This window comes from Chinchilla lanigera, unplaced genomic scaffold (genome assembly GCF_000276665.1).
Source record: "Chinchilla lanigera isolate Chin_1 unplaced genomic scaffold, ChiLan1.0 scaffold00074, whole genome shotgun sequence".
Classification (NCBI taxonomy): Eukaryota; Metazoa; Chordata; class Mammalia; order Rodentia; family Chinchillidae; genus Chinchilla; species Chinchilla lanigera.
This window is the reverse complement of record NW_004955475.1, coordinates 301,445-326,582: the sequence shown is the minus strand read 5'-3', so window position 1 is coordinate 326,582 and position 25,138 is coordinate 301,445. Positions and strand designations below refer to the sequence as shown.

General features: G+C 47.9%; 1 protein-coding gene across 3 annotated transcripts in view; it reads left to right on the top strand.

Moving 5' to 3' along the window:
• Nucleotides 1–25,138, top strand: part of Iqsec2 (IQ motif and Sec7 domain 2) — a gene marked incomplete at its 5' end in the record, with an annotated part of 83,404 nt that overhangs the window by 42,798 nt on the left and 15,468 nt on the right. For all 3 annotated transcript variants that reach the window (XM_005401488.2, XM_005401487.2, XM_013502863.1), the window contains 3 exon segments: nucleotides 19,130–19,391; nucleotides 20,285–20,686; nucleotides 22,691–23,586. In XM_005401488.2, the coding sequence (XP_005401545.1) occupies nucleotides 19,130–19,391; nucleotides 20,285–20,686; nucleotides 22,691–23,586 (1,560 nt within the window).

Genomic DNA, 25,138 nt, shown 5'->3' with positions numbered 1-25,138 from the left:
TTTTACTAAAACAGCATTAGTTTAGTTTTGTATCCTTTGGAGTTTGAATAAATGAGTCCTATTGGAATTACAGTGAAAAATAGATAATGAGATAAAATAAAATGAAAATTATTGCAACTAATAAGAAAATGGAGTGGAATGGGTAGAACAGAATAAATATTCATCCAAACCATTAGCTTCTCTGAATATGAGCAATAACTAATTAAAAGACATGATAGACCTGAATGTTGTAGCATATGCCTGTAATCCCAGCTACTCAGGAGGCGGAGGCAGGAGGATCACAAGTTTGAGCTCAGCCTAGACAACATAGCAAGACCCTACCTCAAAATACAAAATAAGAAAAGCTGAAGATGTAGCTCGGTGGTAGAGCACTTACGGAAGGCCCAGTACCACACACAACAGTAGCCAAAAACAAAACAACAACAACAAAAAACCCTACAGAGTTCCTAGGAATTTATAAGAAATATGAAATTCTTTTCTATAGAAAACTAAAATGTCAGCAAAGACTGTATGAAAAAAGACAGTTTACCCCCAACTTGCTCAAAAAGTTCAGTGCATTTTACATTAAAATTTCAGTGCGGCTAGGTATGGTGGTTTGGGGAATAAAAGTTTGAGGCTAGCCCGGGCAACCTTGTGAGACCCTATCTTGAAATAAAAAATGAAAATAACTGGAGTATAGCTCGGTGGTAGTGTGGCCCTGGGTTTGATTCCTAGTACCACCATACCATCACCACCAAAAAAGAGAATATTTTATTTGGGAATCTGACAATTATATTTTAAAGTTTATTTGGAAGAGTATATGCCCATAAATTACTAAGAAAAATTTGAAAGCTGATAATGAAGGACATGTGCTATTAGACACAAAAACTTACCCTAAAGTTGCAGTAGTTGCAAACCTTGTATCCTCACAGAAATAGAAGAATACATAAGTGGAACAAAATAGTTTAGAAACAAGCTCATATGCTGACATGGGAAATTAATTTATGATAAAGAAGACACTTCCAACCAGTGGGGAGTTAGTAATTGGGATGTGACTATTGGCTACCCATTTGGGAAAAAATTAAATTGAATCCCTCCTTCATACAAAAACAAATACAAAAAGTACAATTGTAAAAGTACCAGAAAAAAATCTAGAATAATCTTATATTAAAGTGAAGAAGGCCTTTCAGAGTATGACTTTAAACCCAGAAGCCAAGCAAACTGTGGTGATACACACTTGTAGTCCCAGCTATTCTAGACGCTCAGGCAGGAGGGTTGTTTGAGCTCAGGAGTTTGAGGCCTGGACAATATAGTGAGACTCTACCTGAAAAAACAACCAACCAACAACAAACAAATCAAAACAGAAAAAAAAAAAACAAAACCAAACCAGAAACCATAAACTAGAATAATTTTGGCAACATTAAAATTTAAAACTTCTACAGCTGGGCATGGTGGCTCATACCTGTAATCTCAGTACTTGGTGGGAGGCTGAGGCAGGAGGATTGTTGTGAGTTCGAGGCCAGCCTGGGCTACAAAGTGAGCTCAAGACCAGCCTGAACTGCATAGGGAGACCCTGTCTCAAAAAGACAATAAATAAATAAATAAATCTTAAAATTTCTATGCTGGATGTGGTGACAAGTGCCTGAAATCCCAGTACTCAGGAGGCTAAGGCAGGAGGATCATAAGTGCAAACCCAGCCTGGGCTACATAATGAGACCCTGTCTCAAAAAAAAAATTTAAACTTCTTCATGGATGTGAAGAAAGATACTCTACATAAAGTTAAAATATAAACAGGCCAGGAGATAGGATCTTTGCTACACAGATATCAGATAAAATGCTAGTATTTCTGTCTATATCATCTCCCAGAAATCAATACGAATAAAGACACACAACCCATTTAAAATTGAGAGATAACATGATTTGACAATTCAGAGAAGAACTAGAAAGTTACCTAATAAATGAGAAAAGATGCTCGAGCTTCCTAACAGTTAATGAAAGGTAACTAAATCTAATAAAGCACCATTTTTAGGTACTAAAGTTAAGAAGACTGTGGAGGCTTATGGAGAAACAAGCTCTCAGATACCTTCATTGGAGTGCATATTGGTACAATTTTTTTTTTTGAGACAGGGTCTTGTTATGTAGTTCAGGCTGGCCTTGAACTTGCTCATGTAGCCTAGGCTGACCTCAAACGCATGAACTCATGGTGGTCCTCCTGCCTCAGCCTCCCTAGTGCTGGGATTACAGGCGTGCACCACCACACCCAGCCCTGGTACAATGTTTTAATGGGGCCAATGTGTCAGTTACCACAAGAATCTTAAATATGCATATTCTTCCAAGCTGAGAACTCTATCTTAGAGCTAGATTTCTCTAAGGCTTTACACAAGAGGAACCCCAACTTGGCCAGCCAGAGGCTTTTTCTAAAATACCCCAACCCAAACTGCAAATATAGGCCATATTGTACAGTTGTTTTTTTTATCACATACCCTGGTAGAATGTCACTCTTGACCAACTCTTAATTGAAAAGCTGCATGATATCTGCTTCTCAAAATAAAGACAGGATTATCTGAGTAGGAATAATTTTTATTTTTAGCTAGTCTGTAAAAATGTTAAAGCAATGCAAATAACTTTTGTCTGCACTTTACATAAAATGTGCATTTCTTTAGTCCCATGGTTGAACTTTTTAGGAATCTGTCCTTCAACAATACTTCCAGACATATGCAAAGATACTCAGTGAAGCATAGCAAAAAAAATTTAAGAAACTAAATATTCTTCAGTAGGGAGCAGCTTTGAGTCAATGATATACCCACAGTATGGATTATTTGCAGTGCATCTGTGTATATCATGGCCAGCTCTCCAAGACTTGTTATATGAAAAAAGCAAGTTGCAGAACAGGGCTGATAATATGTATAATATGTGTGATCCAGTTTTCGTAACAATAACAAAAACATGTTATACAAACCCTTTCGTAATCTCCAAATCACTGCCCTTTTTCCTTGATCTCTGCTTTTATTAACTCACTTCCTTTGCCCTTTATGCCTTTTTCCTGTACCCAACTATTCAGATCTTGCTTTTCTTTTAAACAACTAGCTCAAATACCACCTCATTCACTCAATGAGTATTTTGTCTTGCCTGCTTTGGACTAGGTGTTGTGCTGAACTTTGGTGGGATATTGGAATAAATTACACTTGGTCCTACTGTCAGAGAGCTCAAGTCTAGAAGGGAGAGAGATGTGTAGACAGTGACAGCATAGTGTGGTTTGGGATGGGACAGGATTAGACTCAGAAGGCTGCTAGAGGAGGGGCATTTAACCCCATCTGGGAGCCAGGGAAACATTCCTGCAATAGGGGATATCTGTACTGAGGCTTGAAAGAATAATAGCTTTCCTTCATCCGCTCCTCCACCAGAAATGGTCATGTCTACTCTGGCTCTTCCAAGCAGGATGACTTCATGGGGGAAAAAAAAATAGTTGAGTCAGTACCTTTATTTAAGTCCACGTTCCTCCACTTATAAACTGTGACATTGGGTAAGTCATTTAGCCTCTGAGCCTGTTTCCTCATCTGTGTAATGGGGCTAATGCCTACTTACCTCTCAGGGCTGTTTGCAGGATTGGAAGTGATACATGTGGGAGGAAAAACCAGAATAGGTAGTGTTGAAAAACGGAGCCTAGGTCAGGAGGTCTGGCCTTTGTTCTTGGTCTTTTTTTTTTTCTACTGATGCCATTTGCTAATCTGCAGTGCAAAGCAGTGAGGGCTGGTGAATCAGAACTTGCCATAGCATCTGGGGAAATTTTAATTCCATATCTAGTTGGACGACCTTGAGCAACTCGCCTCACACATCTCTGAGCCTACTTCCTTTATCTGTTAAAAAGAACAGAATACTGCTAATGTCATAGAGTTTATTCACTGAAGAGTAGATGGCATGTCCAGATGAATCCATTCAGAAGACCCTCACTAGGTGCCGGCACTTCACAGGACTGAATGTAAAGGAGCTGTTACTAGGATTTATTTCAGGAGACAGTGTTGGAGGGAGGGTTGCTACGGACAGGTCCTGTGCTAGGGAATGGTTCTCATCCTCCAGAAAGTCTCTGTCAGTTAGGGACACGAGAGGGGCAATGACAGAGGACCCCATGATGGGGGTGTGTGTGGCAGGAATGGAAGCCCAGAGAAAGGAATCTGGCCCAGGGCATGTCAACTCAGACTACAAGCTCAATCCTAGAGAATAACTAAGAATTAGCCATGGATAGAAGGTTGAAGTGTGGAAGAGATCCTAGGCAGAAGGAATAGCATATGCAAAAGAACCCGGATGTTACTGGGTAAAGGCAGAGGTTCTTAACCTGGAGTTCCTGGGTCCCACATGGGCTTCAGGAGGCCAATCAATCTCCCGAGACTGGATGCAGAATGTTGTGTGTGTATACCTTTGTGCAGTTTTTGTTGAGGGGTGATAGTTTATGATTTTCATGAACTGTCCCAAAAAAGATGGTTTTCCCCAAAAAAGATTGAGAACCAGTGTTGTTGGTGGCAAAGTGTCACATGGATGAATTCTAAATAGGGTAATTTGGCAAAATTCATATTTTAGAGACATATTAGCAGTCAGGCCGGGGATATAGCTCAGCGGCACAAGCACCTGCCTGGCAAGCGCAAGGTCCTGAGTTTGTTTCCCGGTACAAAAAAAAAACCCCACAAAACAAAACTTTAAAAAAAAGACATATTAGCAGTCAGTATGAGAAGCGGGTTGTATGCATAGAGGGCAGCCGAAAGGCCTCATCTGAGGTACTGGCTTGGTCTCAGACATAATTACTAACTTCCATCGTACTTCTGGTTCTCAGAGATTCCAGGTAAATCTCGAGACACTTAGTTCCCATAGGAAATACTAAAGGATTTTGTTTGGTGGGGGAACTTCTGGTTTGTGAGTCAGGCAAAGTTATCTGATGAAAGTATCATTTGAGGCAGTCATTCAAGATCCATAAAGATTTGGAGAGCTAACCATGTAGGCTGCTGGTGCTGTGAGGGTCTGTGCAGAACCTGGAGATGAGAAAGGACAAAACGAAGCGTTAGAGGGGGCAGAGGTTAGCTATGTCTCAAGCAGCTTTCTGGGGTGTTCAGGCTTGTTACTTTTTTCTTTGGGTAGACAGCTGGGGCGCCATGAGCAGTTCTTGAGTAGGGAAAGTGGCATGATCAAATTAGCATTTTAGAAGGAAGAGAGACTAGGGAGGAGGCTGTTGGAGTAATCCCAGAGAGAGGGAGAGAGGGAGGGAGAGGGGGAGAGGAAGATAGAGGCGGGGGGGGGGGGGGGGGGGGGGGGGGGGGGGGGGGGGGGGGGAGAGAGAGAGAGAGAGAGAGAGAGAGACTGACACTGACTCCAAGAGTGAATATCTCTCCATCTAAGGAAGTAGCAGTAGAGACAGAGGAGAGGAGAGGGACCTAGAGGCGGTTGGGCACAAGAGAGGACCAGAATCAGAGACTGAGGAGATAATGGGAGATGGGGAGGGGTAGAGGCAGTTGAGGATGGAGGTAATATTAAATTGGTGTCTTCAGACCTAGCAATGGATTCTCATTCAATGAGTATATATGAAAGGCACAGTGCTAGGCACTGGAGATGTAGCACTGAACAATACAGACGCCTGTCCTGATGGATCTACCAGTAGGTGAGACAAATAATAAATAAATGAATGAATTTAAATAAATACATATATGTGTCTGGTGTCTGTGAGTACTATGAAGACAAATAGTAAGGGGGTAGAGAATATTGGAGTGTCTTTTTAAGAGGGAGGACCCCACTGGTAAGGTAGTAGCTGAGCAGAGACTTAAAGGAGGTAAGGGAGTGAGCTGGGCCGCTATCTGGGAGATAATGTTCCAGATAGAAGGACTATGAAATGCGGACATCCCGTGGGAAGAGTGTGCTTGGTATATCCCGTGGGAAGGGTGTGCTTGGAACAGCAGGGTGACCAATGTATTGGAGAAAGAAAGGTTGAACAAAGGGTGAAAGGAGTAGATGAGGTAAAGCAACCAGATTATGTGCCAACTCTTTCAGAGCTATTTAGCAGGTAGCATCAGCAGGATTTATCGTGACTAACTTGCTAAGGGAGCAGCAAGGATTTAGGGTGACTCCATCCCACTAAGGTAGGAAATACAGGAAGCTAGGTTTGCCATGGTAAGACGCCAAAGTGGCAGTCCCTCTGAGATCTGGAAGGTCCTAATGACCATCCCGATAGAGATGTCCATCAAGCCTCAGGCTTGGTGGGGCTGGGCTCCAGGAGAAAGGTCCATGCTGGACAGAGAGCTGCACCTAAAGTTATGAAATGGGATGGCATTACTGAAAGAGTGGACTGAAAGACAGGACCAGAGCAGAACTGGGGAAGGGGCACCGTCACATACGGAATGGGCAGAGGAAGAGTTTGAGAGATTAGTGGGAGGAGTCAGAAGTAGGAGGAAAACCAGCTGGGAGTGGGCTCCCAGAAGCAGAGGAAGGAAGGGGCGGTGCAGAGGAGGGCCTTATTAAAGAGAGTCAAATGTTGCAGTGGGGTAGGGTGGGGGAGTAAATTGAGGGTGGAAGAGAGTTTATTGGCTTTAACCATCAGGAGGGCCTGGGTGACCTTTCTAAGAACAGCTTCTGTGCAGTGGTGGGCGCATGAGGCAGATTGCAGTGGGCTGAAGAACTCGTGGGAGGTACCAAAGCAGAGATGGCCAGTGTAGTCGAATTTCTCAAGAAGCTTAGTTATGAAGACAAGAGAGGGACAGAGGGGGATGTGGGGGCAGAGAGAGGGTTTTTATTCCCAGATGGGAGAGACTTGAGCTTCTATAAGTGAGGATGGGAAGGAGGCAACAGTGGGGGAGAGGTTGAAAATACAGGAGGGAGAGGGATTGGTTGCTGTGGAGGGATAGGCTCCGGAGCTCAAGTGGAGAGGCTGGCCTTAAATAGTATCAGGGCCCCATCTTTCTCACAGAGAGGGAAAGTGGTGCAGGTGGAGATATAGGGGTGCTGAGGGGATTAGTGACAGAAATACTTCGGGAAAGTTCAAAGCAACCGGCAGAGAACCCTGAACAAGCACACACATGCTGGAGCAAGGAGGACACAATGAATTCCTGCGGCTGGGAGTGAGGGAGGCCTTCCTGCAGGAAGCAGTATTTGAGCAAGGTCATTGAATTCAGACAGGATGTCAGTAGACAAAGATCTGTGCAGAAGGAAGACTACGTGAAGTGGAAGAAACAGAATCTTCAGAGGCACAGAGGTGCAAAAAGGCTGGGTGCGCTGATGGAATAATGAGCCAGCTAGTTTGATGGAGGCTGGGCATGAGTGAGCTGGATAACGATGCCGCCTGCCGATAATCACAGGCATAATGATAGTTTCCATGTTCTAGGCATCAAGCCTGCCCTGTGGTAGGTGCTTTAACATGCTTGAATTTATTTAATCCCACAACACTCAGCAGGACAGGTATTTCCTTATTTTGCAGATAAGGAAAATGAGTCCCAGATTAGTGAAGAAATGGATCCAGGGCCAGCCAGCTAGTAGAGGGTGGGGCTGGTATTGCAGCCCAGGTCTATCTGACTCTGATGTGTCTGAGGCCATACGATGGAGAGGCCATGAATGGCAAACTGAAGAGTCTGAACTTACCCGTGGGGCAATCAAGAGCCAGGATGTGTCTGCGCAGAAGAGACTGGTGCTCAAAGGCGGACTTTAGGAAGGTGGATATGCACCAGGAAGGGAGGAAGAAAACAATCGAAGGTGACTGCAGTGTCGGGAGGTGAGAGGTAGCGGGGCCTGACCTGGAGAAGAGAGGAGTGAGTAGTGGGATTGGACGATAATATCACTTGTTCCTCATGACAGCCTTGAGAGGTGTGGATTTTTCTTCTTTTTTTATAGATGAGGAATGGGAGACTCTAGTCCTGGTTCATGTGATTTTGCTGATTCAGTGAGTGTGTGGAACAATGTGTCAGAGGGAGCTCTGAGTCTGAAAAGGTCGTGTGTGCATGTGCGCATGTGCTTGTCTGTCCGATGGACAGCAGTGCCTTCCCCTGCCTGTCTGCTTTCCTCCCCATTTCTTCCCAGTCCTTCCATTTCCTGGATTCCATATTTACTGTATCCCCTGAACCAAGGAGTCTGGAAATGGGGCGTGGCTGTTTCCATGACTGTCACCAGAGAATCAGCCTTTTCATTTCCAAGGTACCTGGTCCCCTCCCAGCCCTACTGTGTGTCTATCTACCGCATGGAACGGGAGTGGCCCAGCTCCAGTGATTGTCATTGTTCAGTGCGGCTCCTGGCACTGCTCAGCAGCACCCCAGGACAGCACTTACTCCTGCAACGACTGTCTCTGCAGTGCCTGCTTCTGTGTGGGCAGACAGCCACCTTGGGGATTAGATCCAGTTCTTGAGCAGTTAACAACAATCCCCCACCGCGTTCCCATTGATACTGTTTTCCAGGCACTTGATATATGTTCTCAGCCTGGAAACAGTTCTGGGGGTTCACATCAGGAGCCCCACTTTACAAACGAGGAAACTGAAGTTTTGAGAGGGGTAATAATGTGCTTGAGAGCATACGGCCTGGAAGCACTTGTACAGCTGGGATTTGAAGCCAGGTCTTTTTGCTTCTAAAGCAGTGGGGTTTCCATACTGCATTTCTAAGCATCTCTTATTTTCCTGACCTTGAGCCTTTGAAAAATACAAATCTTTATCCTTCAAAGGCAGGTTAGATTTCTAGACATAGTGCCAAGTTCACCCAGAGATCCTGGTAGAATTGAGTGTGAGACCTGGAGTTCTAGGAACTCCGAGTTCAAATCCTGAATTCTTTCACGTGCCCAGCTGTGTGACGTAAGGCAGATTAGCTAACCTCTCTTAGCTTCAATTCCCTCATCTCTAAAATTCTACTTTGCAGAATTGTTGTGGGGATTCAATGAGATGATGTACACAAAGTGCCAGAATAGAGCAGATTGTTATTATTTACATTAAAATGATGGCTGGACACCTGTCGGAATCAGAAATGGAGTTTACATGCCCTGGGGGTAACCTTAAGACTGAATCTAGGCTGGGTGTGGGAGAGGGCTTCCCAGGAGGGGACCAACCACAGGCTCCTTGGAGACTGAGTTGGGTGTAGCCCTGGGTAATCCATCATGCTGGCCTCCCAATCTGGACCCCCATCCTAGTCCCACCTCCCGGCTCTGGCCCTTCATGTATCTCCCCCTGCTCTGCAAACTAATGCCTCTGCCTCTCTCTGTCACCCACCACCTGTGGCCTCTACCCTGCCCTTCCTGGCCCTAGGGAAGAGGAGGAGGAGGAGGAGGAGGAGGAGGAGGAGGAGGAGGAGACTGAGGAAGAGGAAGAGGAAGACGCTCACCAGTTCTGCTGTCCAGCCTCCGAGTGCAGTAGTCCCTCCTCTCGGTAACTGAGAGGACAAGGGCCATTTTCTATGCAGAAGCAAAAGCCTTAACCAGCCCCACCCACCCCTGCGGATCCCCCATGGGACCCTTTCCCCTGCTTCAGGAACCAGATGGGCAAGCATCATGCCCCTTCCCTCCCCTACTTCCTTCTTGAAATTCCTACCCGCTCCCACTGCTGTCTCCCCTGGGCTCCAACTCCTGAATTAAACACAGCTGGAGCCCTAGGTCTGACTAAAATGTGGGAGAAGCAAAAAGAGCTTGGAGCTTGGATCTTGGAACCCAGACCTTCCTGCACCTGCACTCCCACTTCCCAGGCACCCTGGAGCCTGCCACTCCTGGAGAGGTCTCCAAATGACATCCCAAGGACCTACCTCTGTCCTCTGTGAGCACAAACAGAGATGCAGGGTGCCCAGGGCTCAGAGAACCAGGCGGGGGGCAGTACCCAGCCTACCTAGTTCCCGTCACTTGTTCCCTTGCTGTGGCCGTAGCTGCCATTTTCTTCACTGCTTGAAGGCCTTGCCCCATGACCCCTGCCATGCCCATAGTGCGCTGTAAATATGATCAGGAGTAAAAGGCTTTTCAGAGTATGTGTTGCTGTGTACAAAAGAATTTCCATCAATAAAAGCTGATCTCTTCTCTCTGTCTGATGTATGTTCCACCCCACTTCCCTATCCCCATCCCCACAAAAGCCTTGCCTTCTTCTCTTTGCAGGGGTTGGAACAGGGGCTGGGAGAGAGTAGGCTTTGATTTGTGGTATGGTAAACACTCAAGAAGCACTCAATAAATAAATGAATGAATGAATGGCTTCCAGTCTGGGCGCACCTGTTGTCTTCTTTAGCCCATTAGCCCGAGGCAGTGTGAGCTGGCTAACCTTGGACATGTCCCTTGGCCTCTCTGACACATAGTTTCCCCATCTGGAAAATAGAAGGGATTTGGACCTGAGAGTCTCTGAGAGCTCTTCCAGCTCTGACATTCTGTGAATTTGAGGTGCTACAATTTGAAGAACAATAATTATGTGCATTTAAGATATGATTCTGGAACAAATTCCATGTGATTCTGTGATTTCTATTTCTACAATGCTGTGATATTTAGATTTTCCAATCCTGTGACTTTAAGAGTTCATGATTCTACCATTAGAAAAAAATTCTGATGGTAGCCAGGCCTGCTTGCACATGCCTCCCAGCTCCTCAGGGGGCGGAGGGAGAAAAATCACAAGTTCAAGGCCAGTCTGGGCAATGTAGTGAGAGCCTGCCTCAAAATAAGATTTAAAACGAATTCTGATGCTGTAATTTTATTATTTGGCCATGTTAAGATTCCTTGATTCTATACTTTCAAGTTTCTGATTCTATAATTTTAGGGATCTCTGAATCTGAGAGGGAACCAATTCCCCCAGATACAGTGATCCTAAATATTCTCTGCATCTAGCTAGATGCTAAAGCTCCTTGAGGGCTGCCGGCAGGAGAGAGGACACTTTATGGACTTGTGCTGTGTTATGGGTGCAGCCAAGAGCCCCCAAAGTGGGCTTAGACCCCGACTTTCCCTCTCTGAGCTTTAGATACGCCTGAGTTTACCCTTTGTGTTCTTACTGTTGTCTGTGTGACCTTGAGCAAGTCTTTTCTTCTCCTGAGCTTTATTTTCCTCTTGAGTACAGTGAGAATGTATCTACCTCTGTGGGTTGTCATGAAGATTAGCAAGAAAGAACACAACAAGCCAAGCACAGGGGCTGGTGGACACTTTGTGATTGGTGGCTCTTGTTTTGGCTAAGGCCCAGGTGAGAGTCCATCCTTTCTTTATTTTCCTCCCTCCCTTCAGCATCTTCATTGTGTGGAACCTGTAGTTCCTCCAGAACCTTACCTCAGTCCCCCACTCATTGCTTTACTCCCTCAACTCAGCTACTCAGTCACTGGTTCATTATTTATCTCCTCTCTCCCTCCCTTCTTCCCCACCCGACTCTCTTCCTCTGTTCTTTATTTATTCTTCCTGAAAGGATAGCTTGAGAGCCTACTGGGTGCAAGGCCTCGAGCTAAACATCCTAAGGGATCAAAAGTAAGACAGTGGCTGTGTTCTCCATGAGTTCTCCATCTCTCTGGGGAGGTGAGAGATGTTTTGGGAAAGGAGGCTGGATGTCAGGGGCGAAAATGATGGAGCAGCTTTACTAGTGAGCACAGCATGTTCCTGGCCCACAGAGGAGGGAGATGTTAAGGTGGCTGGGGGCGGGCTATTCAGGGGACCTTGCTGGAGGAAGAAGGGCCAGAGTTGATTTTTGCAGGCTGGGAAAGGTTTCACTGGCTTGCCAGTGGTGAAGAAGGCATTGCAGGAGACAGGGACCACACTGATGAAAGCGTGGTAGGCTACAGGGTAAGGTTGGGGAATGGTGAGGAAATTGCTTTCCAGTGTACGTGAGTCTAGGTGTCCTGTGGCAGGGAGCGGGAAATCATTCCAGCCTTTTTTTGACTGCAGACAGAAGGAAGTGTGTGAGGGGTCTACAAATGAAGGGAAAGGGCAAGTCAAGATCAGATACCCATCTTGGGAGCTGGGGCAATAGAAACTCCTGGGTAGACAGCTGAATTGGCTGAGTAGGGCATAGGGCCTATGTGGCGAGAAGAAGGTAGGTTTATATCAGTTGTGAGAGAAATACATCTCCATGTGTCCATGCATCCGTGCATATGCCTTTTTGTGAGGCTGTACGGGTCTCACAGTAGCATGAGACTGGGAACTGCTGGGTTTCTGAGGGAATGTGGTTATATGAGACTGGCCATAAGGAATTGACAGTGTGAGGTTGCTTGTGTGAAGAGGCAGCTTTCCGTGCCTTGTAGTCTCTGTGTGTGTCCGGTGGATGTAATTACAAGGTTGGGTGTGAGTGGCTTTTAACTATGTGGGGCTTTGACTTTTAGGCCAACAGTTGTCAGGCAAGATGATCACACACATACAGACACATGTGACTTCTGTCTGTGGTTTTAGGACACCAAAGTGGCTGCTGAGCAATGGATGTGTGCAGTGCCCTGGCCTGGACATGGTGAGTCCACAGAGGTGAACCATACCAGGCCACTGCCCTTGTAAAACAGGCATGGGACTGGGGAGTAGGGGCAGACATATGAAAAGACAATCAGAGGCAAGCTAGCTAGTGGTAAGAGCTACCATGATATGGGTGTGGATGAGACAGAGGGGTAGAAGTGAGTCAGAACTGACTGAGGGAGGCCCTGTCTACTAGGGGTCAAAGCAAGATGCAGATGAGCATGCCCAGGCCAATGAAGTCCAAGGGTGAAGAGGAGACTGAGGGCATTCTGGGCAGAACACAGAAAGTGCATCAGCACAAACATGGAAATATGGGTAAATTTGCCATAGTGTAGGTATTGCAAAGAGCCTACTGTTGGTGATGTTTTGGATCTCACAGGGCCTGGTGGGAAGGAGTAGGTGTTGGTTCTGAGGCTCAAAATGGGACACTACTGGCAAGTGCGAGGTCGTGAGTTCGATTCCCAGTACCAAAAAAAAAAAAAAAAGAGACACTGGCCAAATCACTTTGACTGTCTGGGCTTCAACTTGGATCTGTAGAATGGGATGGTTCATAAGCCCTAATTCGTATAGTCCTCACCAGCTCTGTGGGCCTAGTGCCCTTAGCTAGCCAAATCCACAAGTCACTGAAGTCATAAGCTTCTCACATCTAACTTTAGTCTTTCCTGCTTCCTCCTGGGTGACTTCCTCGCTCACCCATTCCACACAAATATTTGTCCAGTGTGCCCCGCCCAGGGAGATGGAGAATGCAAGGACTCTTCCTTAGAAGGGCTGCCCAGTGTCTGGAACAGGAAGGGCATGAGCTTTGTGTTCAGATACACTTTTGTTTTGCTATGCTGGGGATGGAACCTAGGGCCTCGCCCATGCTAGGCAAGTATTCTACCAGTGAGCTATACCTCCAGCCTCATGTGTTCAGATAGACTTTTCTTTGAATATTGGCTCTGCCACTGCTGAGCTCTGTGCCTGGGCAAGTTACTCCATCTGTCTCTGTACCTCAGTTTTATTTTCTGTGTTATCTCCTTCAGAGAGAACAACCCAGACCTTGCACAATTGCTAGGTCTAGCAAAAAAGAGACACTCAGTACATGAGAGCTCTATTTTTAGGGCCATAAAGAAGGAGAACCATGATTCAAACCAAGGTCTTTGTGCTCCCAAATCCTGTGTTTGCCTACTGTCTATCCAGTCAGCCCTTTAGCTAGCCTCCGTCTTTCCTTGCAGCCACAGTGCCAAGCCAGACTGGGCTCAGGATTGGAATCCCTGTGGCACTGGGATTGGGCAGCAGAAGCAGCTTGCAGAAGAGCTGTTAGAGGAGAGGTGACTGCTGTCCCTACACACACACACACACACACACACACACACACACAGCCACCCGCCACTGGCTCCGATCTGCTTACCCAGTCTTCTTCCAGAGCCTAAAATCCCTGGTCCCATCTCAGTGCTCTGACCTCCTTGTCTTGTTTTCTTGTCTCTCACTTCCGGTCCCCCCTTCGAGCCTAAGTTGTCATGGGGATAGTCCTCGGCATCCCTTGCTTCCTCTTGCCCTCATCTTATGGTATCCATGGTAACAGCCCCCATTCATTTCCATGGTAACTGGATCCTGATCCCATCCCCTGCTGGCTGCCTGGCTCCGGGCAGTGCCAGTAAAAGGGAGGAGAAAGAGAAGACTTCCCATTAGAAGCTGCATCAAGGGAGGGTCAGTGCCCCTCACCACAGGCAGACAAGTACCAGATCCCTAGGAATCATTTGTTTTGCTTCTCCCCATCTTAGAGACTTGGCTCACAAGGTCCCATCACTCATCTCTCTTAGCTCCTCCGAGGCAAGGCCAGTCCACCAGTGTCCTCCCCCTTCAAGGTAGCAGGAGGGCTGGCATGGGCTTTGGGGTCTGAATCTCCATTCTGCCACTTGCTAGCTCTGAGACCTTTGGCAGTCACTTTCCCTCTGGGAGCCTTTTCTCTTCCTCTGGAAAACAAGAATCCTAATTCTTGCCTCAAGTTTGCCATGCAGATTAAATAATGTGTGGAAAATGCCTGACATGGGGAAGGTGCGCAGTAAGTGTGAGTTTATTTTTATTCTGCTCAGCCACCCTCAAGCAGAAGGGATCTCTCTCCCGCACTCCCCCAGCACTTCCTCTGTTCCCAGCCCTGATAACTTTCCACTTTATACTGTGGTTATTTGCGTAACATGGCTTATATCCCCCCTCTGCAGAGGATGCTCTCATTTCTCCCACAGAAGAGCCGAGCAGACAGTGCACATGGGCGATGGGGCGTGTGTGTGTGTGTGTGTGTGTGTGTGTGTGTGTGTGTGTGTATCTGTATATGGGCATATCTGCAGATATATAGGTATATAGTTGTGTCTGTTTCTGTACCTATGCATGTGTGTGCGTGTGTGTGTGTGTGTACATGCATGTGCTTTGCTCCTATATTTGGGAGGAATCCAGAAAGAGAAGGCCCTTTCTAAAGTCCAGGAATCCAAAGAGGGAATTGCACAGATGACAGACTGAGGTATAGACAAGGAAAATGATACACTCACACTCACACAGCTGGTAAATGACATCCAAGACCTGAACCTAAGCGTGACCACTTTCTTATTCTGCAGTATGTACACGTGTGTGTGTGGTGGGGGGGAGTGTTTGAGAGAGAGAGAGAGAGAGAGAGAGAGATAAAGAAAGAAGAAGAGACAATGTTCTATATGATCAGCCTTCTCTAAGTGTTTGGGGGGCTCTGATGAGTAATTCCGCATCCCCAGCTCCCATTTCTTCAGCAGTATGTAACGTCAGAAGCAACCCCTCAAGTATGCTTCTTCTTCTTTTTTTTGGCCAGGCCCTCTCATGGGAGGCGATGCTGACAACCTAATATCCCTGCCACTGTTCCCTTTGCAACCAGAGTGGGGTGAGCTCTCAAAGGAAGAACTGCCCTCAAGTGGAGAGTTCAGAGCAGCACAGAGCCAGGAGTGGGGATAGGCAATGAGATATCATGAGAAGACAGCATGAGCCAGGCAATAGCACATGCCTGTAGTCCCAAGAGGACCACGGTGTGTGATGTCAGAAGTTCAAGGCCAGCCTAAGCAACTTATTGAGACCCTCATCTCAAAATAAAATCGAAAATAAATAAAGGGATAAAGGGATAAAGCTCAGTGGTAAAGCACTGGCTTAGCATGCAAAAGACCCTCAGTAGCAAAAGAAGGGAAAAGAAAAAAAAAGAAAAGAAAAGAAAAGAAAAAGCCTAGGATCTAGGTTTTGCATCCTGGCTTTCTCACTTCAGAGCTGTGTGACCCTGAGTGAGTTTACGTCAACTGTCTGAACCTCAGTGTCCTTATCTATAAAATGAGGCTAATGGTGTCTACCTTAGTAAGTTGCGAGGATTCAGTGAGCTAATTGATACCCTTGGCCTAGGGATAGAGGTAACTATAGAGCGCTACAGCGGCAAGGAGGAAGGGCTTGTGAGCCAGCGTGTGTGGAAGAGATAGGCAGGTGTGGAAGGGCACACCTGAGCTAAATGTTGAAGGGTGAGCAAGAGGTAGCCAGGTTGGAGTTATGGAGCAAGGGTCAGGTCATCCATGGCCATAGTGAGAAGCTGGAAGTTATCCTACGGATGGTGATTTCTATAAAACGTAAGTTAGGTCATATCTCTCCTCTGTTGATCTCAATTAGAATAAAAGCCAGTTTTATTACGGGCTCAATGTCTTTCACAGGTTGGTTCTCATTATCTCTCTATCTATCTTCTGTTTCTCTTCCATCGTTCACTCTGTCAGGCTTCAATGGCCTCTTCATTGTCCCTCAGACATGCCAAGCACAGTTCTACTTTAGGGCCTTTGCATTGGCTGTACCCGTTGTACTTTTGCCTTAGGCAGCCACACAGCTCACCTGTTCATTTCCATCAGGGTTCTGCTTATATGCCATTTCCTGAAGAAAAAAAAAAAGCCTTTCCTGACTATTACATCTAAAACAGCACTTTTTTTAGTATTAAAAAACCCAGCACTTATAGCACTCTGTTTTATTTTCCTTCCTAGTGCTTATCCCTATCTGAAATTAGAAGTTTGTTTGTTTGTTTATAGTCTGTTTCCCCCACTACAGTATCACCTCCCTGAGGGAACACTCTTGCTCATTTTTATGTTTCTAGCACTTAGGTGCACAGGTGCTCAGTTGGTGTTCGTTGTGTGAATGAGGGGGAGCTGCATAAGGGTTTTCATGGGACAGTGAAATGGTCAGATTCACCTTTCGAAAGCTCTCTCTGGCTACATGATGGAGAACACACTGGAGACTGTGGCACGAGTTCAGGTGAGAGTTTTATTTCAGCACTCACCTAAGAACATTTGCTGACTCCTTCAGGCCCAGAGCTTATATTGAGCACCTATGCCAGTCCAGGCTGTGTGCTCTGTGTTAGGTAGGAGATTACCAATTCTCTTCCTGTGCTCGGGTTCTGGGAGTCATGTACACAAATAGCTGTCACGCTTTGCCAAAGCTAATCGGTACCATAAAAAGAAGGACAGCCATGTGCTGTGTGTGGGAGCTCTGAGCAGGATCAGCAATAGTTTCAGGCTGGCAGCAGGATTCAGGAGGGCTTCTTAGTGGTGGTATATGTCCTGAATCTCGACGGAACTAGGATGTGGGGGATTTCTCAGATTGCCCATGGCAGAGGTGATGGGCATCGACTGCAGGTGGAAGGTAGTATATGAGCAGTTTTGGAGGTGGGAAGCTGAGGAGCCTTTGACAGAAAGGATCTGGGCCAGAGTGGGTGGAGCAGAGGGCTGGCAGCCAACCCTGCAGTGTGGCTTCATGTTTGAGCTTGTGGGCTCTGGAGTCAGACAGCCTGAATTTGAATCCTGGCTGTATCATTAGTAGCTGTGTGACCATCTATATGCTACTTAACCTTTCTGGGCCTCAGTTTCTTTATGTGTAAAATGAAGACGAGTAACAATACCTACCTCATGTGGTTGTTTGGAAGAGTAACCAAGTTATTGATAAGCATGAAGTGATAAAAAATAGTGCCTAAATGTGTGAGGTGCTCTGTATGCATTGTCTTTTATCTTGGAGAGGCCTGAAGTGCCAGAATGAAGAACTTGGGCGATCGAAGTTCTAGATTGTTCATGATTAGAGAAGACGGTTGAGCACAGCTGTGTGGGAGGGGAGAGGTTTGAGACGTGTGTGTAGGGGATCATGATGTCCTGAGAGAGAGGAGAGGAACATCTTCAATTTGGGGGGAGGTGATCTGACCCATAGAGGGTGACATCAGGAGCCTGAGGCCCGGAATGGGAGAGTGTGTGGTGGAGGGTGGCCCCTTACTGTTTCTGCTTTGTCCAGGGTAGTAGTGGGCAGTTTTGCAGTGTTGCAGATTAACACTTGGGAGGGTAGGAGATGAGCAATGGGAGGGTAGAAGTTTCCACCAAGGCAGAACCTGGTTCCACTGAAGCCCAGGGCCCAGCCTCACGGCTACAGCCCCTCACCGAACCCAGTCCCCAGCACAGAGTGCCCTGCTGTGAGGCTGACCCGCCTGCAGCAGTTCAAGCTCCTAGCCTGGTGAGGAATCTCCTTTCATCTACCCTACCTGGCTTCTGTCAAGCAGGGGCTGGGAAGTGGCCCCTTAACCCTTTCACCAGCCAAGACCTTCCCAATGTTGGGCCCCCCAAACCGAGATCATTCTCTGGGCCCCACCACCCCCACCCATGGCTCTCCTGCCTGTTCTTCCCCTCTGGAGCCCTCCTGGGTTCTCTCTCCCTCTGTGGCTCCTCACCAAGTCTGCCTGCTCGGCTTAGGGCACCACAGCTCTGTCGACACCTGGGTTCCCTGGCAGCCTGGTTGCCATGGCACCGTGGGAGCAGGTCTGGCAGAAAAACAGCTGAGTAACCGGGCAGGCCGGCCTGGGGCCCAGCTCCTGCCACTCTTCGGTCTCGAGACTCCTGCCCCGTTCCCCACCTGAGCCGAGGAGACCATGAAGAGAAAAAGGAAGCTGCCCCGCAGGGCAGTTCTTTACCTGTGAGGATGCTAGATAGGAGGCACCTCCCACTATTGGGAGCCCAAGCCCCAGCCCTACCCTTGGAGCAGCAGCTGGGGAACCCTGGGGACTGGCCAGGTTGGGACTCCAGGCTGTCAAGGGCAGGGGCGACACACAGGGGCAGGGTGGGCAGGGAGGGGAGCTCCTGGGTGGGCAGGGTATAGGGGCGGGTTTCAGGCTCTAGGGCATGGGGGCAGGCAGCATTCCAACCGCACTGGTCCGGGTAGCGCTGGGGACCGCACTGGGAAGAAAATCACAGCATCGTAGGCCCTGTGCTGGGGACAGGTCCATGCAGAATGGAGCTAGGAGGGGAAGAGGTCTAGGGAGGAGGGAACTAGACCATCAAGGGAAAGGAGAGTTTGAGATTCCAGCTGTTAGGGGGCAGGAGCTGTTAGAAAAAAAAAGAGCTTGAGAAGACAGGACTGGGAGGGGACTGGTCTGAGAGTCAGGCTGTGAGGGAACCAGGCCGTGATGGGTGCGTAGAACTGGAGACAACATTGTGAGAAGGCAGAGCTTGTGGGAAAGGCACCCAAGAGAACAGGGCTGTAGAGATGCACCTCTAAGGGGGGCGCTGAAGGGAGGTGAGGATAAGCCTGTGAAAGCAGAGGGGCTTGAAGGGAAGGGACAGCTTGAGGGTAGGACGCCCCTCTGGCTTTTAAGTGTTGGGGTCTCTCTGTGGAAGCAGGGTGGGGAGTAAATCTGGCCTACTCAGTTTCAGTCCAGCTCAGCAGGCCTCTCTCCTGTTCTCATATCCTGGCTCATCTAATCTCATCCGACAGTGTGGAGGGTGATGCCCCAGGCAGTGACCTCAGCACAGCGGTTGATAGCCCTGGGAGCCAACCCCCCTACCGGCTGAGCCAGCTGCCCCCAACCAGCAGCCACATGGGGGGCCCTCCTCCTGGGGTGGGCCTTCCCTGGGCTCAGCGGGCACGCCTCCAACCAGCCAGTGTCGCCCTGAGGAAGCAGGAAGAAGAGGAGATAAAGCGCTCCAAGGCCCTATCGGACAGCTATGAACTCTCCACAGACTTGCAGGATAAGAAGGTACCACAGGAATGGCTCTCTGGTCGGGGTTGGCGGTGGTTCGCAAGATAGAGCCGAGGGAGGGGTTGGGATGTGGCGGGAGGGGGCGATATTCAGGAAGAACAGTGAAACTGGAGTTGGCCAATACACCCTTCATGCTTGTGAAGACTCATTCATTCACCACCCATCCACGGAGTCTCCTATTCACTCAGCAAACATTATTGAGCTCCATGCCTGGGTTCTGGAAGCATAAAGATGAATGAGACCTGCACCCACTCTTCAAAAACAGTCTGGAGGAAGGATACACATAAGTTGACAGTTTCACATATGATACAATATATTGGTTAGCTAAACAACAACAGAGGGGACGACAAAAACTACATTTAGGAGCAAAGAAACCTGGAAGGACATGTACTGTACCGAAATGTTAATTATGGTATTGCCTAGGGTCAGTGGTGACAAACCTATGGCATGTTTGTATCACTGAAAGCTCGGAAAGGTTCTCTATCACTGGCCTAGGTGTTTGGGCTTTAGGCAAGCCAACCTCCCTCCCTCCCGCCCTTGCTTCCTTCCTTTTCTTCCTCTCATTCTCTTCTTTCTTCATTCCTGCAACTTCTTGGTCTCCATTTACTACTTCCTTTCTTTCCTTTTTTGGCTTCTCTAGGTTTTTTGCTATTTTTGAATAATTAACATGTATTGCTTGCAAATTAAAAAAAAAATATGGCATCGCCCTATCCCATGTGACCAGTGCTGTCTGAGATTCAGGTGCGAAGACAGCCCTGAGCATATCGCCTGGCATATTTGAGTGACTGTCAGTAGTTAGCTGTGACTCAAGTGGGGGTGTGCTTGAGGACCCAGGGCCATGAGGCTGTGGTGATTTTCTGACCTTGTTCCCTTTGGCTCTTCCCTGCCAGGTGGAAATGCTGGAGAGGAAGTATGGGGGCTCCTTCCTGAGCCGCAGGGCTGCCAGGACCATCCAGACGGCCTTCCGCCAGTACCGCATGAACAAGAACTTCGAGCGGCTTCGCAGCTCAGCTTCAGAGAGCCGCATGTCCCGCCGCATCATCCTTTCCAACATGCGGATGCAGTTCTCTTTTGAGGAGTACGAGAAGGCACAGAACCCCGCGTACTTCGAGGGCAAGCCGGCCTCGCTGGACGAGGGTGCCATGGCTGGTGCCCGGAGCCACCGGCTTGATCGGGGGCTCCCCTATGGAGGCTCCTGTGGTGGGGGCATTGATGGCGGTGGAAGCTCTGTCACCACATCTGGAGAGTTTTCTAATGACATCACAGAACTCGAGGACTCCTTCTCCAAACAGGTCAGGAGCCCCCAAAAGGGCCTTTGTTCCCCATCCCCAGTCTCTGGCTGCTGCTTGTTTGTTTGTTGTTTGTTTTTTTAACCCGTATTCCAAACTGAAAGAAATTGTGCTATTGAGCATTTAAAAATAATAGATAGCTATGATCTGAGTTGGAACTGTGAGAGTGATGAGACCCTGTCCTAAAAACAAAAAACAAAAACAAAACAAAAAAAAATGGGTGTATAGAAAAAATAAGAAAATAAAACTTCTCACTGGCATAGCTAACAAGTAATGAGCACCTACTGGGTGCTTCATACTGTCTATGCCTCAGAACAGATCTGTGAGATAGAGATTATTATCCCCATTTTACAGAGGAGAACACTGAGGCTGAGACACTGGCCCCGGTCCTCCTTCTTCAGGGTCTCCCAGTCTGGTAGGAAATAGCAGACATATGATGGATGCATTACTATCTCCTGAAATAGACTGTGCTCAGAGCCATGAGAAAAGATTCTGGAAGGACCAGAGAAAGCTTCTTGGAGAAAATAGCATTGGAACTGGATCTTACCAGACTGAGAAGATTAAGCAAGCTAGAGAGAGTTGGGAGGGTGTTGCTTGCATAGGCATTGGCATCAACAAAAACACGAGAAGATGGGAATGTCACTGGCTGTGAAGCGGGTAGGGACTCAGTCTAGCCTCAGTGTGTCAGCATACCTCCTGCCCAGGTGTACAAATCCCAGGTGTGCAGTTCTGCCCTCTCCTAGCTGTGTGACATTGGGCAGTTTACCCTCACTGACACATGATCAGTAAAATAGACCATTTTGTGGTGCTGGGGGTTGAACCCAGGGCCTCACACGTGCTCAACAAGCACTGTGCCATTGACCTACAGACTCTGTAAGAGAAAGTATTCTTTTTCAGAGATGTTTTGAAGAGTCAGTTCAACTAGCAGGTGAAAGCACTTGAGGTAGGTCGAAGGTCCTAAGTACATGTCAGTTTTCTACCTGAAACCAAGGAAGTACTTGGTAGAAATTGTTGAATGAATGTAGAAATGATTGAATCTTTATAAGAGAAGAAATCACTCTGCCTTAAATTGTGATCTGGCCCTGCCATTATCCTGGGCATGCTTCCTTGGAGCTAGTAAAGAGGTGGAGGGGAGGAAAGAACTATTGGAGAGATCTATATCATCCATCCATTCATTCGTACAACAAAGATTTAATTAAACATTTCTTCTGTGTCAAGCAGTGTATCGAGCTGAGTTCCAAAAGAGAGAAATCAGGCCTGTGCTCGTCCTTCTAGTCCCAGTTATTCCCAAGCTTACTCACTTGGCTGTTGGCAGGAGTTTTCAGCTCCTCACCATGTGGGCCTGAGCGAGAAAGTACAAGCCCGGCAGAACACTCAAGACTGAAGCTCCAGTCTTTTACAACCTAATCCCAGAAGTAACATACCTTCACGTCTACCACATACCATGGGTCACAAAGACCAACTCTGGTACAATGTGGTACCTGACAGTATGAATATGTAATACCAGGAGGCAGGGATCGTTGGGGCCGGTTTGAAAGCTGGATACCACCATAGGGAAGCAGAGTTCCCAGGTATGACCTAGATTCTCAAGGCTAAATATTATGAATTTCTTAAGCGAGAATCACCCAGAGTTCTGGGATCCCAGAGGAAGCTGGGATTCTGGCTTTTGAGGGGGCGCGGGTAAGAGTGGGAAAGGGTTGAGTGGCTGAGGCAGGAGGTAGTATTTGTCTTCAGAAGGAGCTATGCGTTGGAGTATCTGAGATGGGAAGGGACTTGGTGGTCACTGGTCCCAGTTCCTGAGAGCTCACAATGGCTCCCTGGGAGTTATTTTATAGACTGTAAAGAGCCTGTTAGGGGTGGAGAAGGGGAATCTCCTTGCTGAGCCGACCCATCAAAATTATGCCCCCCTTTTTGTTCCCCTCTTTCCCTTCTCCCCACCTTTCCATACTGTTCCCTTCATCTTTCCTTCTTTCTCTCCCCTTCCCCATCCCCTTCCCCTCTGTGCAGGTGAAGTCTCTGGCTGAATCTATTGATGAGGCCTTGAACTGCCACCCATCGGGGCCCATGTCTGAGGAGCCAGGGTCAGCCCAGCTGGAGAAGCGGGAGTCAAAGGAACAGCAAGAAGACAGCTCAGCCACGTCTTTCAGTGACCTTCCCCTCTACCTGGATGATCCAGTTCCTCCACCATCTCCTGAGCGACTGCCCAGCACAGAACCCCCACCCCAAGGCCGGCCTGAGTTCTGGGCACCAGCCCCCCTCCCCCCAGTTCCTCCGCCAGTGCCACCAGGAACCCGGGAAGATGGTAGCCGTGAGGAAGGCACCCGGCGGGGGCCTGGTTGCTTGGAATGCAGGGATTTCCGGCTGCGGGCTGCCCACCTTCCCCTGCTTACCATTGAGCCTCCTAGTGACAGCTCTGTGGACCTGAGTGATCGCTCAGATCGAGGCTCTGTCCATCGTCAGCTGGTGTATGAGGCTGATGGCTGTAGCCCCCATGGGACCCTAAAGCACAAGGGACCACCAGGCAGGGCCCCAATCCCACACCGCCACTACCCAGTCCCTGAGGGCCCAGCCCCAGCTCCACCTGGACCCCTGCCACCAGCCCCCAACAGTGGCACTGGGCCCAGTGGTGTGGCTGGGGGTCGGAGGTTGGGGAAGTGTGAGGCAGCCGGTGAGAACTCTGATGGTGGAGATAACGAAAGCCTGGAGAGCTCCAGCAATTCCAATGAGACCATCAACTGCAGCTCCGGCTCCTCTTCTCGGGACAGTCTGAGGGAGCCTCCAGCTGCTGGCCTGTGCAAGCAGACATACCAGAGGGAGACAAGGCACAGCTGGGACTCACCAGCCTTCAATAACGATGTGGTACAGAGGCGGCATTACCGAATTGGCCTCAACCTCTTCAATAAGTATGTGTTTCATGTTCTAGCCTTATCACCCCTTTCTACCCTACTGTGGGCATTTTGGTCCCCAGGACTGAGGTGCAGGCAGTGACCCTGGTTCTCTGCCATCCTCTCATTTGGTGGGATGGTATTTCTCCCCTGTTACACAAGGAAGGGCATGGGCAGCAGTGTGGCAGAGTAGAGAGACCCCCAACACACCTAGGTTTGGGTCCTAGTGCTGCCGCTGACTGGTTGTGTGATCTTGGGTGAAATGTTTCCACTGAATGGATTCTGAGCCTTGTCTTCCCCCCTTTACAGAAGATATCTGGGGTACAAAGAGCCCTAGTCTGGGAAACAGGAGACCAGGATCCCTAGTCTGCTTTTGACCACTTGCTATGAAGCCTAGGCAGTGTGTGTTTCTTCCTTGGGCTTCAGCTTTTCCATTTGTTGACAAGCAGGGTGTGTGTTGTTTGAGGTGTTGAGAGGTAGGGCCATGTGCTAGACTACGCAACTGCTCAGCAACAACTGTGCTTTTTCTAGTGCCTGGTCTTGGGCCAGGTGCTTAGGAATAGGGTAGATGTGTGGCATTTGATTACAAAATAATTAGGAAACATTAGATGTAATTAGAAAACACGAGATGTAATGGAAGGAATTAGAGCTGAATGCCTTACATCTTCATACTCTATTAAACACTGCCACCTATATTTAATTCTCACAATAATTCAGCAAAGTGGATAATAATGTCTGTTTTATGGATAAGGAACTGAGGCTTGGAAGTAAAAGGGGGTTTTTCCAAAATCATACAATTGGGAAGTGGTAGATCTGAGATTCCTAGAACACCACAGTCTCTTCCAAATTTTAGCTGTATGAAGTGCTAGTGTTCTGGGAGTCTGAATACCGGATAGCTCCAACCTAGATTTTGCCCTAGCTCTGTGGAAACCTAGGGAGCACTTTATCTCTAAACGTACTCACAGAGGCTGGGTGATACCCACGTGGGTGGGATGTGGGACATGGAACAAAGTAATCTCTTCTCTACTGTGAGGGTCTGTGACTGAGAAAGTCTTGGCCTGGAGCTCAGACCTCCTCTCAGGATTCCTCTGGCCCTGCTAGAAATATCAGTGCTCCTGGCATAAAGCAGGTTCTCATCTGATACTAATTTTCTTCCAACTATTGTGTAGCCCTATTAAAGTAGGAAGTTGGAATGAGAATATCTTTTGAAGCTCTGTGAAATGGGCAAGTAGCTTCCTGTCCCTGGGCCTCGGTTTTCTTTTTCTTTTCTTTCTTTTTGAGGCAATATCTTACTATGTAGTGCTGGCTGGCCTTGAACTTGCTTATGTTGCCCAGGCTGGCCTCAAACTCGCAGCCATCCTCCTGCCTTAACCTCCCAAGTGCTGGGATTATAGGCATGTGCCACCATGCCTATAAGGCAAGGGCCTCAGTTTTCTTAACCATACCATGAAGGGATTGAACTATATTGTAGATTTAACATCGTTGGTTTTTTGAGGCCATGGTTAGGTGGGGCCAAAATTAGTTCTAAAAACAGGATAGAGGGCACAGTTCCAGGACAGTCATCTCATCT